Raw genomic sequence first — 15,000 nt, forward strand, 5'->3', positions numbered from 1 at the left:
GCGGAACGTCCGGTCGGGGGCAGGACGTTAAAGGAGGAACATGTGAAGAGAAGCTCTCAGTAGAACCATCTCGGAACATCAGACGATAAAGACCTCTCATGCCTCATATCCCCTCTCACAAGGGGATATGAGGCGAGACAGAACATACTACAAACAAGCCGTCAGATCGATTTCGGGGGAATTTGGAAGTACTCTACGATGAGTGGGAGGGTGTGATTGGGGGAGAGGAGATGGGGGCGTGTCTGGCTGATATCAGGGCGCAGGACGTGTTTTGAGAGTGTCTGTCAGCGCTGATGGACGAGGATATGAGCTGTCATCACAGACCTCTCCTTCCTGTTTGGAGAAGCCTTTACCTTGTTAGCAGACTACCCGTTTCCTCTCTACAGGATATCCTCCGGCAGGGAGTCCCCCTCCCTCCCTCCCTCCCTCCCTCCCTCCCTCCCTCCCTCCCTCCCTCCCTCCCTCCCTCCCTCCCTCCCTCCCTCCCTCCCTCCCTCCCTCCCTCCCTCCCTCCCTCCCTCCCTCCCTCCCTCCCTCCCTCCCTCCAAGCCCCAAATGAAAGACAGAGACAGTCAGGGTCTGGGTAGGGAGAGTGAGAAAGGAATTGAGAGAGAGAGACAGGGAGAGAGAACGTAAGAGATGTAGCAGGAGAGAGACAGGGAGAGAGAACGTAAGAGATGTAGCAGGAGAGAGACAGGGAGAGAGAACGTAAGAGATGTAGCAGGAGAGAGACAGTGTGGTAAGGATTTCAAGAAAGAAGAAAAAATAATAATTCATACACTTCTCCAGAGACAGGATTTCAAACTCAAAACAACGATTCTTACCGGCGGATGGAGTGGAGAAGAAAACTAAATCTGTTTATCGTTATGTTTCTGTTCCTTCCCTTCGCTTCTCCACATCCTATGTTTTCAACTTTCTGGTGCCATAACACTAGACTGAGGGCTGATGGTAAGCGCCGGGCGACCACGTCCGAGGACCACGCGGTCGAGACTCGAGGGGACACGTGAACCGTGCGTGTGGGCGGTGATACCTCGACGACAAAGGGCAGCAGGCAGGGGCCATGACGGGCCGTGACCACACAGGGAGGGGGCTGGGGGCTGGAGACTGGGGGCAGGGGGAAGGGGGCTGGGGACTGGGGGCAGGGGGCTGGAGGCAGGGGGCTGGAGACTGGGGTCTGGAGGTAGGGGGCTGGAGGCAGGGGACTGGGGGCTGGAGGCAGGGGGCAGGGGGCTGGAGGCTGGAGGCTGGAGGCTGGGGGCTGGAGGCTGGGGGCAGTGGGCTGGGGTCTGGGGGCTGGAGACTGGGGGCTGGGGACTGGGGGCAGGGGGCTGGAGACTGGGGGCTGGAGACTGGGGGCTGGAGACTGGGGGCTGGGGGCAGGGGGCTGGGGACTGGGGGCTGGAGACTGGGGGCTGGGGACTGGGGGCAGGGGGCTGGAGACTGGGGGCTGGAGACTGGGGGCTGGAGACTGGGGGCTGGAGACTGGAGACTGGGGGCTGGGGGCAGGGGGCTGGGGACTGGGGGCTGGAGACTGGGGGCTGGAGACTGGGGGCTGGAGACTGGAGACTGGGGGCAGGGGGCTGGGGGCTGGAGACTGGGGGCTGGAGACTGGGGGCTGGAGAGGGACTCCATCAGGACAGAAAGGGCCCTGTGTGGGTCATGGTGTGGGAGCGGCAGGGAACAATAGAGGCCTCTGTCCCATCCAGAGACAGAGAGCGGGAATGAGCCACTGCTGGTACAGAGCTGAGAGAGAGAGAGTGGGGGAGAGAGTAATCAGCTTGGCTTGGGAGAGAGAGTGGGGGAGAGAGTAATCAGCTTGGCTTGGGAGAGAGAGTGGGAGAGAGAGTGGGAGAGAGTGGGGGAGAGAGTAATCAGCTTGGCTTGGGAGAGAGAGTGGGGGAGAGAGTAATCAGCTTGGCTTGGGAGAGAGAGAGGGGGAGAGAGTAATCAGCTTGGCTTGGGAGAGAGAGTGGGGGAGAGAGTAATCAGCTTGGCTTGGGAGAGAGAGAGGGGGAGAGAGTAATCAGCTTGGCTTGGGAGAGAGAGTGGGAGAGAGAGTGGGAGAGAGTAATCAGCTTGGCTTGGGAGAGAGAGTGGGGGAGAGAGTAATCAGCTTGGCTTGGGAGAGAGAGTGGGGGAGAGAGTGATCAGCTTGGCTTGGGAGAGAGAGTGGGGGAGAGAGTGGGGGAGAGAGTGATCAGCTTGGCTTGGGAGAGAGAGAGTGGGGGAGAGAGTGGGGGAGAGAGTGGGGGAGAGAGAGAGAAGAGAGAGGGGACGAAAGATAAAGAGATGGGGTAAAGAGAGAGAGTGAAGAGAGAGATGGAGAAAAGAGAGAGATGCCTGGCTAAGTCCCATCACTCAGCCCTCTGACCTGATTGCATCACCTAACCCTGGTGAAGGAGGGGGCGAGGGTGAGGGTTTCTGGGACGAGGGTGGGGAAAGAAGAAGCTGGCCTTTAAACCCTGCCGGTGTTTACCTACACAGAGCCTGAGTGATTTAGTAAACAGAGGAAGGGCAAGGATCAAACTGCTAGTGAGTCCATTACAACTCAGGAGTTAGACACAGAGAGAGAGATAGAGAGAGAGAGAGAGAGAGAGAGAGAGAGAGAGAGAGGGCAAGAGAGAGAGAGAGAGAGGGCAAGAGAGAGAGAGAGAGAGGGCAAGAGAGAGGGGCGAGGGGAGGCGAGGGAGAAAGAAAACAGAGGAGAGGTACTTCAGGAAAACAGAGGAGGTTTGTTTTTATGTTCGCTGACCCCTCGTGTGTACAGACCCCTCCAAAACAAACAGAGCTGGCAGAGAGAGAGAGAGAGAGAGAGAGAGAGAGAGAGAGAGGAGGGAGGGAGGGAGGAGGGGGAGGGAGGGAGGGAGGGGGAGAGAGAGAGAGGGGGGGGGAGGGGGGAGGGAGGAGGGGGGAGGGAGAGAGAGAGAGGACAGAGGGAGGGAGAACGCGAGGAAGAAGAGGGATGGCTTGAAAAAGGGGAGGGGCACCAGATGCTCTCCCCCCCCCCCCCCCCCCTCCTTCACAGGCTGATTTACAGCCATCAGGAACAATCAGAGGACGCACAAAGGTGTCCACTTAGCCGGCATGAGCGCACACGCTCTGCCTCGTGTTCCCCCGCCACTTAGCAGGGCAAGAACACGCATGTCGGACAAGCGTGTGGCTCCCTGGGAACACGGAGCAAAGCCTTGACGTGAGTGATTAACAGACACTCAAGGCTTCTTTACTGGAGGGGAAGGGAAACATCATCCCATTGTGTTACTACTAAATAACCCCCCTCAACCCAGCTGCTGTCAGAGTGATGGTTCCACACAGCCAAAATAACTGTCTGTAAGGAGAACACCACGGAATATTGGACGTAGTTCAAGGTTGGGCCAAAAGGACAGGTAATTAACAGCCGTTCGAAGACTGAACTGACAAGCAGAGCTTAAAAATAGCCCAGATGGTGTCTGGGGGTCGTGAATCACAGAACCCTGCCGGCGTAGGAACAGATGAGGGTCTGTGGGCATGCCGTCACTTCCAGAACTAAACAGAGGAGAGAACCTCCTCGTCTCCCAGTAAAACAGGAGGATGGAGGCTGGGGGGGAGGATGGAGGCTGGGGGGGAGGATGGAGGCTGGGGGGGAGGATGGAGGCTGGGGGAGATAACAGCCATAACAAGAACAGGGTACATGTGTTAGAGTTTAGCAGAGAGAGAGAGAGAGAGAGCTGAGAGAGAGAGAGAGAGCTGAGAGAGAGAGAGAGAGAGAGAGAGAGAGAGAGAGAGGGGACCCAGGATTTCTCACCTAGGTTGCCCCCCCACCCAGATCAGTGGAGCACTGTGCTGGGGGGCTCCGGTTTCAAACAGAGCTATAGCCCAGGGCCCCCAGTCCCCGGCCCCCAGTCCCCGGCCCCCGTGTCAAAGGGCCTCCCCTCTGTGGCCCATATCAGGGTCCTGATCCCCAATCAATCAACACATAGTTAAAAAAGATCTACAACAAGGCTGCAATTGAGTTTTGTGGAGGGCTCAGCTAAACACTAGAAAGAGTGTGTGTGTGTGTGTGTGTCAGGAAGAGAGAGAGGCCCACGTGTGTGTGTGTGTGTGTCGATCCCACCAGGGTCAAGCTGTAGAGAAACCCCCGTCTACACCGGATGACATGAACAGGCAGCCCAGCACCCCCGTCTGCAGTGGAGCTAGGAAGTACAACGTTGAGCTCACTTGACAAAAACCCACGTACGTGTTTGTTTACATACAGTTCCCAGGAATGTAGCAGAGAATTGCTCTTTTCCTCGCATGGTTTAGATGCTGTTCAAATGGACAGGGTTGATATAGACCAGTATAAATCATGCAGCATGGGTCCACACCTGGAAGGCACAGGCGTTGTTGACACTAGCACTGGGCTGAGGAGAGACGAACACCCAAACTGTAATCAGGGTCACTCCCTCTCCCCCCTTCCCTTTCTCTCCCCCTTCCCTCTCTCTCCCTCTCCCCTCTCTCTCTGCCCCTCCCGTCTCCCCCCTCCTCTCTCTCTCCCCCTCCACTCTCTCCCCCCTCTCTCCTCTCTCGCTCTGTATTTACGTATCGATGAAATAAAAATAAAGTGGTCTGGTGTCTCGGCCACGTAAACACATCAGTCCACTGGAAAACCCGTACGCTTCTGTGATGGCCCTCTAATTAGCTTAGCGTCAACAAGGATCAGGTCGGGTGTTATGCTACGGCGCGTGACAGTGAAAAATAGATAGATTGGTTAGAACACTTGGTTCTTTACGAGAGGAAGTTTCATTGTCAACAAACACAGGAGGTGTAAGAACTTCAGTAGATGATTCAGCGACGACAGACAGAAGAGATGAATGGAGGGACAAGGAGAGAGGCAAGAGATGAACAGACCACAGGAAGGTCAGACAGACGGAGAGAGGGAGCGAGTCAGATGGGGAGAAAGGAGAGGATCTGGTCTTTGTTAAAACCCTCTCTTATCCTGGAGAGGAGAAGGGGTAAAAAAATAAGGAAAAAAGCTCCAGATCTTTATCTAATTGCTTCTCTCTCTCTCTCTCTCTCTCTCTCTCTCTCTATCACTCTCTCTCATTCTCTCTCGCTTTCCCTCTGAGCCAAAAGTGAGACCTGCACTGAAGAGAAAGGTTCTGGGAACCTTAACCAGTTCTGACAGCTCCACTGTAGTGGTATTAATCTTCTCAAACGCTAAGGAAAGACTTGATTCTAAACAGAGTCCTGGGGCCGGGGTATGTGGGCAGGGTGAGGAGGGTGAAGACCGGCTAGCCACGTCTCACCTCCTCACCACTGAATACATCAACCTGTTTGGAGGAGGGGAAAAACTGAGGGGCTGCAAACCTTGTCGGTTTACATTTACCAGAACAAGTACTATTAAAGGAAAGGGAAAGTTATGGCTATGGCTTTCCAAAGTTATTAGTTTGCTCTCATTTCACGCGATGCAATTCCCCGAGACGTAGGCGGCCTTGCTGTGGTCTGTCTGTACGACAAAAGGAAAGAATCTAAATCTCACTTCAGCCTCTCTCTTTTTTTGTTTTTGTTTGAGGTGTCTGTGGAGGACTGGGGTTCATCTGGTGGCCCTCTGGTAAGAGTTACATATCTCTGATCTCTGCTCACTGCTAATGCCACCATCACCCAGACATAGTCTGGGGAGATCCCCCCTCCAAACATCAAAGAGCTCATGCATCCCAGAGTGCACAGAGCACTGAAGCCCAGCTACACTGTTTATCTGGCTCTCTCTCATCTCTGTCTCCCTCTACTTTCTCCTCTTTCTCTCTTCCCATCTGTCTGTCTACCCCTTGCCCTCAATTCCTACATCTTTCTCCCTCTCTGTCTGTCTCTCTCCCCCCTCCTCTCGTCTCCTGACACAGGGAGAGGGACTGCTGATGTGGAGGGCTAATTTTGGACACACGGCCATTTTCCCCCCTCCGTGTTTGTTCTGGCTTGTGAAAACATCTCCAAGGAGAAAGAGAGGGAGGGAGGGAGGGAGGGAGAAAGAGAGGGAGGGAGAGAAGAGGGAGGAGGGAGAGAGAGGAGGAAGGGAGGGAGAAAGAGAGGGAGGGAGGGAGAGAAGAGGGAGGAGGGAGGGAGAGAGAGGAGGGAGGGAGGAGGAGGGAGAGAGGGGAGAGAGAGAAGAGGGAGGGAGTAGGGAGAGAGAAGAGGGAGGAGGGAGAGTGGGGAGAGAGAGAGGAGGGAGGGGGAGGAGGGAGAGAGGGAGAGAGAGAGGAGGGAGGGAGGAGGGAGAGAGGGAGAGAGAGAGGAGGGAGGGAGGCAGGGTAGAGGAGGCAGGGTAGAGGAGCAGAGAGGTGTGAACCTGGCCGCTCCCGCTCGTCATTGTTCCCCCTCCCGCTCCCGCGTGCCTGGGGGTATACCTCATCTCCAAGATTCTGTTACCCCCACACACACACACACACACACACACACACACCCTCCCGCCCCCACCAACATCTCCCAGGTGGTCCCTGTAAGAGAACTCACGTAAACGAAGGAGCAGAGCAAACAGTCAGCTCTTATTAAAAGCTGTGAATGAGCAGATTTAACAGAGTCGTACAAGCAGAGCCTGACGGAGACAGAGAGAGAGAGAGTTCTCCCTCCTTCTCTCCCCTTTCTCTCTCCCCTTTCTCTCCCTCCTTGCCTCCCTCCCTCCCCCTGTGGCACGTGGCGCTGTGGGCAGCCCAGCTGATGTGTGTTGGTGTAACTGAGCCACAGTGTGCACTGATGGTCTGGACCAGAGAAGCTGGCTCTTAGTGGTGGAGGACTGGAGCATGCACAATCTGGAGCGTACGTCTGGGTCAAACACGACACACACAACCAGGACTACTGAACACCCACAAGGGGTACCCCTCTCCAGACACACACACACACACACACAGACTAAACACCTGTTCAGTCCCAGGTGTCTCTCTAACACCGCAATGTCAACCGGCATGATGTTGTGACCCACCAATGCAGAGAGCAGGAAAAAAAGCAAGGGGGGGTGGGGGGGGGGGTCTGTCACCTGTCATCATGAGGTGACCCTGTGGCCTGAGGACTGAGGACAGATCATCAGCTGAAGGTGACAGTAATGACAACCAACAGCGGCTGTCGGATCCTGACGCCCCCCCCCCTCACAGCCCTACCCCCCCATCCCTCACAGCCCCCCCCTCACCCCTCACAGCCCCCCTCACCCTCACCCCTCACAGCCCCCCCCCTCACAGCCCTACCCCCCCATCCCTCACAGCCCCCCCCCCCCTCACCCCTCACAACCCCACCCCTCACAACCCCCCCTTCAACCCTCACCCTCCCCCCTGACAGCCCCCCCCGTCCCCCCCATCCCTCCCCCCTCTGTCCCATCAGAGGGGGCCCTGTGCAGGCTGACCGAGGGGTCTAATGACGGCGTTTAGGAGGCCAGGTGAGAGCAGGCTCCCGGCGATGTGATTGGTCAAGACCAATCAGGATGAACACGTGCCAGCCCTTAGCCAGACAGCTGACAGGCAGAGAACAGGAATCACATGAGTTCTGGAGAGTAATCCCTCTCCAGTCTGAGGAAGCAGGTCACCGCAGAAGAGAGGGTTTCCAGGCATGGAGGCGGGACTTCACTTGATAGGCAGAGAATCAGGTTTTGGATTCAATAACAACCACGTCATACTGCTGAATACGGTCTGAAACTGTGTGTGTGTGTGAGGGAGAGAGGGAGTGCCTGTGTGGGGGTTTGCGTGTGTCTGGGTTTGTGTGTGTCTGGGTTTGTGGGGGTATGAATTTACAGAGTGTCTAGTTCACTACAGACGCCAGTCTCTTTGATCTGGCCGTTACCAGTGAGTTCCATGGAACAGGGAACCCGCCTCCTTCTAATGCCATTATGGAAAAACTGTCTGTCTCAAGCGCTCTGATTCAGAGTCATTCAAACCATTTAGAAACTAAATACAGATTTATGCCACAGCATCTGAGAGAACTTGATCCAGACAAAGACAGTTTGACTGAAGAAAGGAGAAGGGTGTTGCACAGTGGTACAACATTTAACGGCAGATCAAGAGGTTACAGGTTCAACCATGTCCAAACAGAAACTCTGTTTCACTTACGGTCAAAACTATTTATTTCAGAATCCATCCAGCCCTTGATTAGTCCAGTAGTGTGTAGTGCAAACTGTCAGGAATGACTTGGTAAAACAAGACACTATGGAAATAAACTCCAGTCCCTCTTATTCATGGGGTTTTTGACCTTTTACTCCAACAGCATTTCCCAACTTGGATTCAGTTTAAAAGCCAGCCTGGTATTTGCGTCTTTGACTACTGTGTGTTTTCCTGCCTGCAGTGTACTGTGGGAGCTGGTGTGGGAGGAGAGAGGGGGAGGGAGGGAGGGAGGGAGGGAGGGAGGGAGGGAGGGAGGGAGGGAGGGAGGGAGGGAGGGAGGGAGGGAGGGAGGGAGGAAGGAGGGAGGGAAGGTAGGGAAGGAGGGAGGGAGGGAGGGAGGGAGGGAGGGAGGGAGGGAGGGAGGGAGGGAGGGAGGGAGGGAGGGAGGGAGGGAGGGAGGGAGGGAGGGAGGGAGGGAGGGAGGGAGGGAGGGAGGGAGGGAGGGAGGACTTACGGTGATGGTCGTCCTGACAGTGGAGTTGGAAGCGGATCTGGAAGTTAAAAAAACACAAGATATCTTTTTAATATGACACAAAGGAGCCCATGACTCACAGTCTGCAGACCTGCTAACCTCAGCACCTTCTCAACAAGAAGCACATCTAACATCACTCTGTTTTGGACCCCACTTTAGCTTGATGTCAACAACTAGACATTTAGTTTTGGATGTTCCTTCTCCTGGGTGAAACAGGAGTCAGGGAGTAGTTATGACCTATTACTACAACGCAACTATAAACATGTAACACTAAACCTTTGTGGAGTGTAACTGCATTCGTTACAACTGTTAGTTGACTGTCCGCCTAAAAGAAAAGATAAGCGAGTCATGATGAAGAGGTAAACAGTCTCTCCACTGACCAAACTTGACGTAGAGCACCCCCGTGGTTGACACGGAGCCGAAGCTGTTGATGGCCACGCACTGGAAGTAGCCCGTGTCCGTGGTGTCCAGGTTGCGGATGCGGAGGCGGGAGCCGTAGGGGGTGGGTCTGTAGGACACGCGGCGAGGCTCCTGGACCACAGGGGCGTCGTTCTTCAACCAGCGCACGCTGGGGGGGGGGTCACCTGACACCCGACACAGCAGCTCTGCCGTCTGGCCCAGAGACGTGGTGATGTTGTTCATGGGAGCGTCCAGACGCAGGAAGTGGTCTGAGGGAGAGAGAGGGGGGGGAGAGGTGAGAGAGAGGGGGGGGGGGGTGAGAGATAGGAGGGGGGGGGGGATGAGAGAGAGGGGGGGGGTGAGAGATAGGAGGGGGAGAGAGGGAGAGAGGGGGAGAGAAAGGAGGGAGGGAGGGTGGGATGGAGGGAGGGAGGGGAGGGAGGGATGAGAGAGAGGGGGGGGGTGAGAGATAGGAGGGGGAGAGAGGGAGAGAGGGGGAGAGAAAGGAGGGAGGGAGGGTGGGATGGAGGGAGGGGAGGGAGGGATGAGAGACAGGAGGGGGAGAGGGATGAGAGATAAAGATATGAGAGCAGGGAGAGAAGGCGAGGAGAGAGAAAGAGAGGAGACAGGAGAAGGTGTATTACGTTACAACGTGCTCCTTCGTGTTCGGAGTTAACGTCAGAGGACCAACAAACACGTTTTGAAAAACTATAAAAGTAACAAACTCTGTAGTAGAGAGAGGCAGTAAACCTGTCCCACAGATAGCATGCCCTCAGAAGACACACATCTGGATTATTCCCCCAAATCTCATCTCCATGGCAACCTTCCCCTAAAGACATAGATAGCACCAACACTTATCTGTGTGTGTCTGTGTGTGTCTGTGTGTGTCTGTGTGTCCCTGATCCAGTCAATGTGCCTTAACTGCTGGGTGAGGATTCTTAACAAGATATGATGTGGTTGCCACTGTGGTAACAAAAGATTAGGGTTTTCACCAGGGTTACGAGTTACCAGAGAAGGTTCCAGAACAACTCTTGTCATATAAAACCTAGGAAACTTTCCTCTGCTTGGGAATCTGCCCTGCCAGACACACACACACACACACACACACACACACACACACACACACACACACACACACACACACACACATGGCCATGGACATACCGGTGAGCCAAGAGAAATATCCCTGCTCCACATTCTGTGGTGTCTACAGAACTGCATGTATGTGCTTTAGTGTGTGTGTGTTCGTGTGTGTGTGGATGTGAGAGCTTGTGCATGTGTGTGCAAGAAGAAAGGTAGACACACAAACATGACAAGACTGAGACAAGACAGCAAGTGAGAGAGAGATAAAGAGAGAGGGATTTCTGAGGGATTTTCTCGGACCAGGCCCACACATCAAGAGAGAGAGGGAGACTGTTCAGTGTGGAGGAATCAGACCACCGCCAGCCTGGCAGGTCCAGGGATGGAACACATTCCTCCTCGCTCCGCTCCTCCCTGGCCCTGCGAGGAAGGCCAGTGTGGGGGCCCAGCGCAGAGTGGGCCTTTGTTTCTGTCTAGATACTATCTGAGAACTGGGTCTTGGAGGGAAAGATGTGCTCACGTTGACTTGGGAGGCCGGAAGTCCCAGGGAGATTTGGGGTGCAAGGCTTGGCAAAACACACACACACACACACGTGTGTATACACACACACATACAAACACACGCACACACGCTATTTCTCTGTGGAATGTATGAAGGGCAATGTGTTTGAGTGGATGTTCTCCTCTTCACCTCTCGGACAGCCACCCCCTCCTCCCCCCTCCCCCCTCCCTCCCCCCCTCCCCCCTCCCTCGCTCCAGGGTTGTGTATGACAGAGGCCACAACAAAGAGGCCAGAGCTTTAATGTACGCAGCAATGTATGGAATGTGACTTGGAGGGCCACATTAATGAGAGGATGTTGTGTGGAGACCTGAGTTTGGCCCCTGGATTGAGCAGGAGGGGCCCCTGGCTACACAGCTGTGAGCAAGCACACACACACACACACACCAGATTCCCAGACTCCCCAGTCCAAGGGGGACCAACGGAAGTCTAAATCTCCTGACCTCACCCCCCCCCCCCCACCGGCACCCCCCTCCAGCCAAACACAGGCTCTCTAAAGACAATATACAAACCATCTATGTGAAAGTGAGGGGTGTGGTGTGTGTGTGTGTGTGTGTGGGGGGGGGGGGGGGGGGAGGGGGGGTTGAGTTCAGGAGCGGATATTATTATATTAACCACACAATCACTGCTGCACCTCCATGTCTTCAAATACCGCGTGGATTACAAGCTGTAGTGTGTCACCCCCAACACACACACACACACAATGTACACACACACCTTACCCTAACTGTTTGCTTTGAGAAGCCCACTAAGTGGATTAACAAACCAAATGTAATAACCAAACGCAATAACTTCAATCTTGATTTTAATGTTCGCAACGATACCAGGGTCAAGTTCACTCATAAATGCCTCTTTTGTTTATGCAGTGCACTCCATGTAGTTGTGTGTGTGTGTGCGTGTGTGTGCATGGGAGAGAGTGTGTGTGTGTGTGTGTGTGTGAGCTTGTTGTTCCCAGAGAAGGAAGGTCTTGGTCACTGTCACACTAGCAGCAGGACACAGTGCTGCTGTCTGATCTGTCTAGAACAGGGTGTCAAACATACGACCCACCAGGAGGTCCAGCCCGGACTGTCGGAATGTCTTTGCTAAGTTTGAAAATGACAGAAAGGCAGGGGCTGGGAGGACTGGGGGGGCTGGGAGGGCTGGGAGGGCAGGGGGGGCTGGGAGGGCAGGGGGGGCTGGGGGGGCTGGGAGGGCAGGGGGGGCAGGGGGGGCTGGGGGGGCAGGGAGGACTGGGGGGGCTGGGAGGACTGGGGGGGCTGGGGGGGCTGGGAGGGCAGGGAGGGCAGGGGGGGCTGGGAGGGCAGGGGGGGCTGGGAGGGCAGGGGGGGCTGGGGGGGCAGGGGGGGCAGGGAGGGCAGGGGGGGCTGGGAGGGCAGGGGGGGCAGGGGGGGCAGGGAGGGCTGGGAGGTGAGTGTTATGGTAGCAGCATGTGCTCAGGCTGCAGGGCTGCTGGGCCAGACACATCAAGAGGAGGCTGGAGTCTGGGGGGCTGCAACACTTGTCGTATCAGACCTTCCTGTGTGTGTCTCTCAATATCACTGTGTAAACTCCCACTTTCCCTTCTCTTGTGCGTATGTGTGTGTGTGTGTGCGTGTGGGTGTGTTAGCTACTCCTCAACTCCTCATTTAGTACAATCTGCCTTTGCTGACAGACTGCAATCTCACAAGATGTTTGTGGTGCTGTCAGAGGTAAGACACACGCGCACACACACACACACACACACACACACACACCATACCACTGGGATGGGTCCAAACTGATGCTTGGGGAACCACTTCACTAACTGCCATAATCACAGATAATAGAAGAGAGAGAGAGACAGAGAGAGAGACACAGAGAGAGACAGACACACAGAGAGAGACACAGAGAGAGACACAGAGAGAGAGAGAGAGAGAGAGACAGAGAGAGACACACACAGAGAGAGAGACACAGAGAGAGAGAGAGAGAGGGGGGGGGGGGTGCTGCCAGGAGAAATGTCCTGTCAGTATTAGTACAAAGCCATTCTTCACCTGATTGACTTGTGTGGAGTGCTGCAGTGACAGGCTACCCACTCCCTCTGAAACTCAAGCTGCCCACAAACTTTAATATCGCAGATTGCTTAAAATTGTCCCTTTTCATCGCCCCTCTATTACCGACTACGTGACTTTGAAAGAGACACACACACACACTGTGTGAGTGTGCGTATGCTACAGTAAACTACTGTAGCCGCTGATGTCATCTTACAGAATCCTCGTCTTCCTGCCAATGACTCATGCTGATAGGCCCAGCTGCTTCCAAACACTGTGAATGTTCTCTGCTCGGCCAATCAAAGCCTCCCGCTGCCCCCAGACCCAACATGGCAACCAATCAGCATCGGCCCATCAGATAAGAGACAGCTGTGGGCCTCTGTGTAGTTAGCGTAGTCTAGTGCAGCTTGGCGTGTCTCTAAGCGTGTGTGCGCATGTGTCTCTAAGCGTGTGCGTGTGTCTCTAAGCGTGTGTGTGTGTCTCTAAGCGTGTGTGTGTGTCTCTAAGCGTGTGTGTGTGTCTCTAAGCGTGTGTGTCTCTAAGCGTGTGTGTGTGTGTGTGTCGCACTATCCTTTCCACTCACCTTCGTTCGACGTGTTCCAGGATGAGGTGGACACTACACTGGGGTCTTGGGAGATGTCGGACCCTGCAGACAGAGGAAATGGATCGGACCGTTAGAAGGGATCACAGGCATGGACTGTACCAATATCAAAGAAGAGGGTTCTTAAAACTATTTTTGGCTGCATAAAATGAAGTGACACTTTTACACTCACACAAAATGACATACGATTGCAGTTTGTCCATACTATTATCCCGTACATAAATCTGTGTCATACATGGATAAAGGTACAGTAGCAGACAGGTATGTACACCTGCAGGGACAGGTTTATCAGAAGCTCTGTTTTATAAAGGGAGCATCAGAGACCAGTTGTATTAAAACCCGACGATAGCCTTCCACATCTCATTACAGAGATTATGCAGTTCCAAATGAGCTGTCCACACACACACACACTTTCTCTACCAGGTGAAATCTGTCCCAATGACATTTGATTACTGTGGACAATAAACAGAGAAGAACTAGTCCCTCCCCCTCGTCCTCTCTCTCTTTTTACCTTCTCTCCCTCTCTTTTGCCTTTTATCCTCTTTCACCACCCTCCCTCCCTCCCGCTCTCCTCTCACCCTCCCTACTCTCTCTCTCCCTCCCTCTCCCCCTCTCCCCCTCCCTCCTCCCTCCTCTCTCCTCTCTCCTCTCTCCTCCCTCCTCTCTCCTCCCTACTCTCTCTCTCCCTCCCTCTCCCCCTCTCCCCCTCTCTCCCTCCCTCCTCCCTGGTGTGTGTGAGTGACTGAGGGGGTGTAATGTGCCGGGCTGCCTCCCTGCAGACTGGGCTGGTTAACATGATGAGTGACGGGGTGATGACAGCACAGACACTCTGCTGGCACAGTCTCAAACACTACTGTACACGGGTGGGCACCATAAACACACACACCTCCACACACACACCTACATACACACACACACCTCCACACACACACCTACATACACACACACACACCTGGGAGAGTATGAACCCTTCCCTCCACACACACACACACACACACACGAACGCTCGCACATAACAGCAGGCGTGCATGTACAGTATATGTACAGTTCACACACACACGCACACACACCATCAAGCTCGCTCCAATGTAAACTGCAGCGTACGATTTTCAAAGGAACTAAAAGTAAACAAAGGGTTCGATGTTGCGGCCCAGCCTGTCAGATATCATACAGAATGAGAATGTAAGCACAACATTAACGCCAGTCTTCTCTACTTACACCCTCACACACACTCTTAACAGGCTCCCTTCAGGAACCGTGCCAGCAAGGTGTGTGTGTGTGTGGTGCTGGGGGGGGCGTCTGCAGTAGAGGAGGAGGGGCACGATGCCGTGGGGACGTGTTAATTGGGTGATAAACCGCGGTGGAGCGCCGCGCCGCCAGTTGCGAGGGATCTGAGCGCAGGGAAGGAGGCTCTCTAACAAGGCAGTGGAGGCTGCACCTGTTAGAGGGGGAGGCTGCTGCAAGCTGGCAACATGGAGCACACCACTAGGGGTGCAACATGCAGCACACCACCTGGGACGGAACATGCAGCACACCACCAGGGAGGAGAGGTGTATTTCTTCCTTGTAACATATTAATTTTAGCTGTAACTTCGTGAACCACTTTTTCTATCTCCTGTTCGCTGAACCTTCTTTTTCTTTTCCCTCGAATCACCCATGGTGGCATGTAACATGCAGGCGATTTCTCCCACTAAAGGGCGGAGTAAGGCGCTGATTGGCGGACGAGGCTCTGGTTTGATAAATACCTCGCAAAATGCGGAAATACACCGTGTGCTATTTGCGGTTGGGCAAAGG

General features: G+C 54.5%; 1 protein-coding gene across 1 annotated transcript in view; it reads right to left on the reverse strand.

Moving 5' to 3' along the window:
* Nucleotides 1-7,347: 7,347 nt before the first annotated feature.
* LOC146221422 (inactive tyrosine-protein kinase transmembrane receptor ROR1-like) overlaps nucleotides 7,348-15,000 on the reverse strand; it is a 64,996-nt gene continuing 57,343 nt past the window's right edge. The window contains exons 2-5 of the mRNA XM_084692321.1: nucleotides 13,190-13,252; nucleotides 8,943-9,230; nucleotides 8,545-8,581; nucleotides 7,348-7,447 (exon numbers count right to left, since the gene is read on the reverse strand). Coding sequence (XP_084548447.1) covers nucleotides 7,348-7,447; nucleotides 8,545-8,581; nucleotides 8,943-9,230; nucleotides 13,190-13,252 — 488 coding nt within the window. The remainder of the gene's footprint in view (nucleotides 7,448-8,544; nucleotides 8,582-8,942; nucleotides 9,231-13,189; nucleotides 13,253-15,000) is intronic.

The sequence above is a fragment of the Hypomesus nipponensis genome, chromosome 26, assembly GCF_054491055.1.
Source record: "Hypomesus nipponensis isolate SF chromosome 26, ASM5449105v1, whole genome shotgun sequence".
Taxonomy (NCBI): Eukaryota; Metazoa; Chordata; class Actinopteri; order Osmeriformes; family Osmeridae; genus Hypomesus; species Hypomesus nipponensis.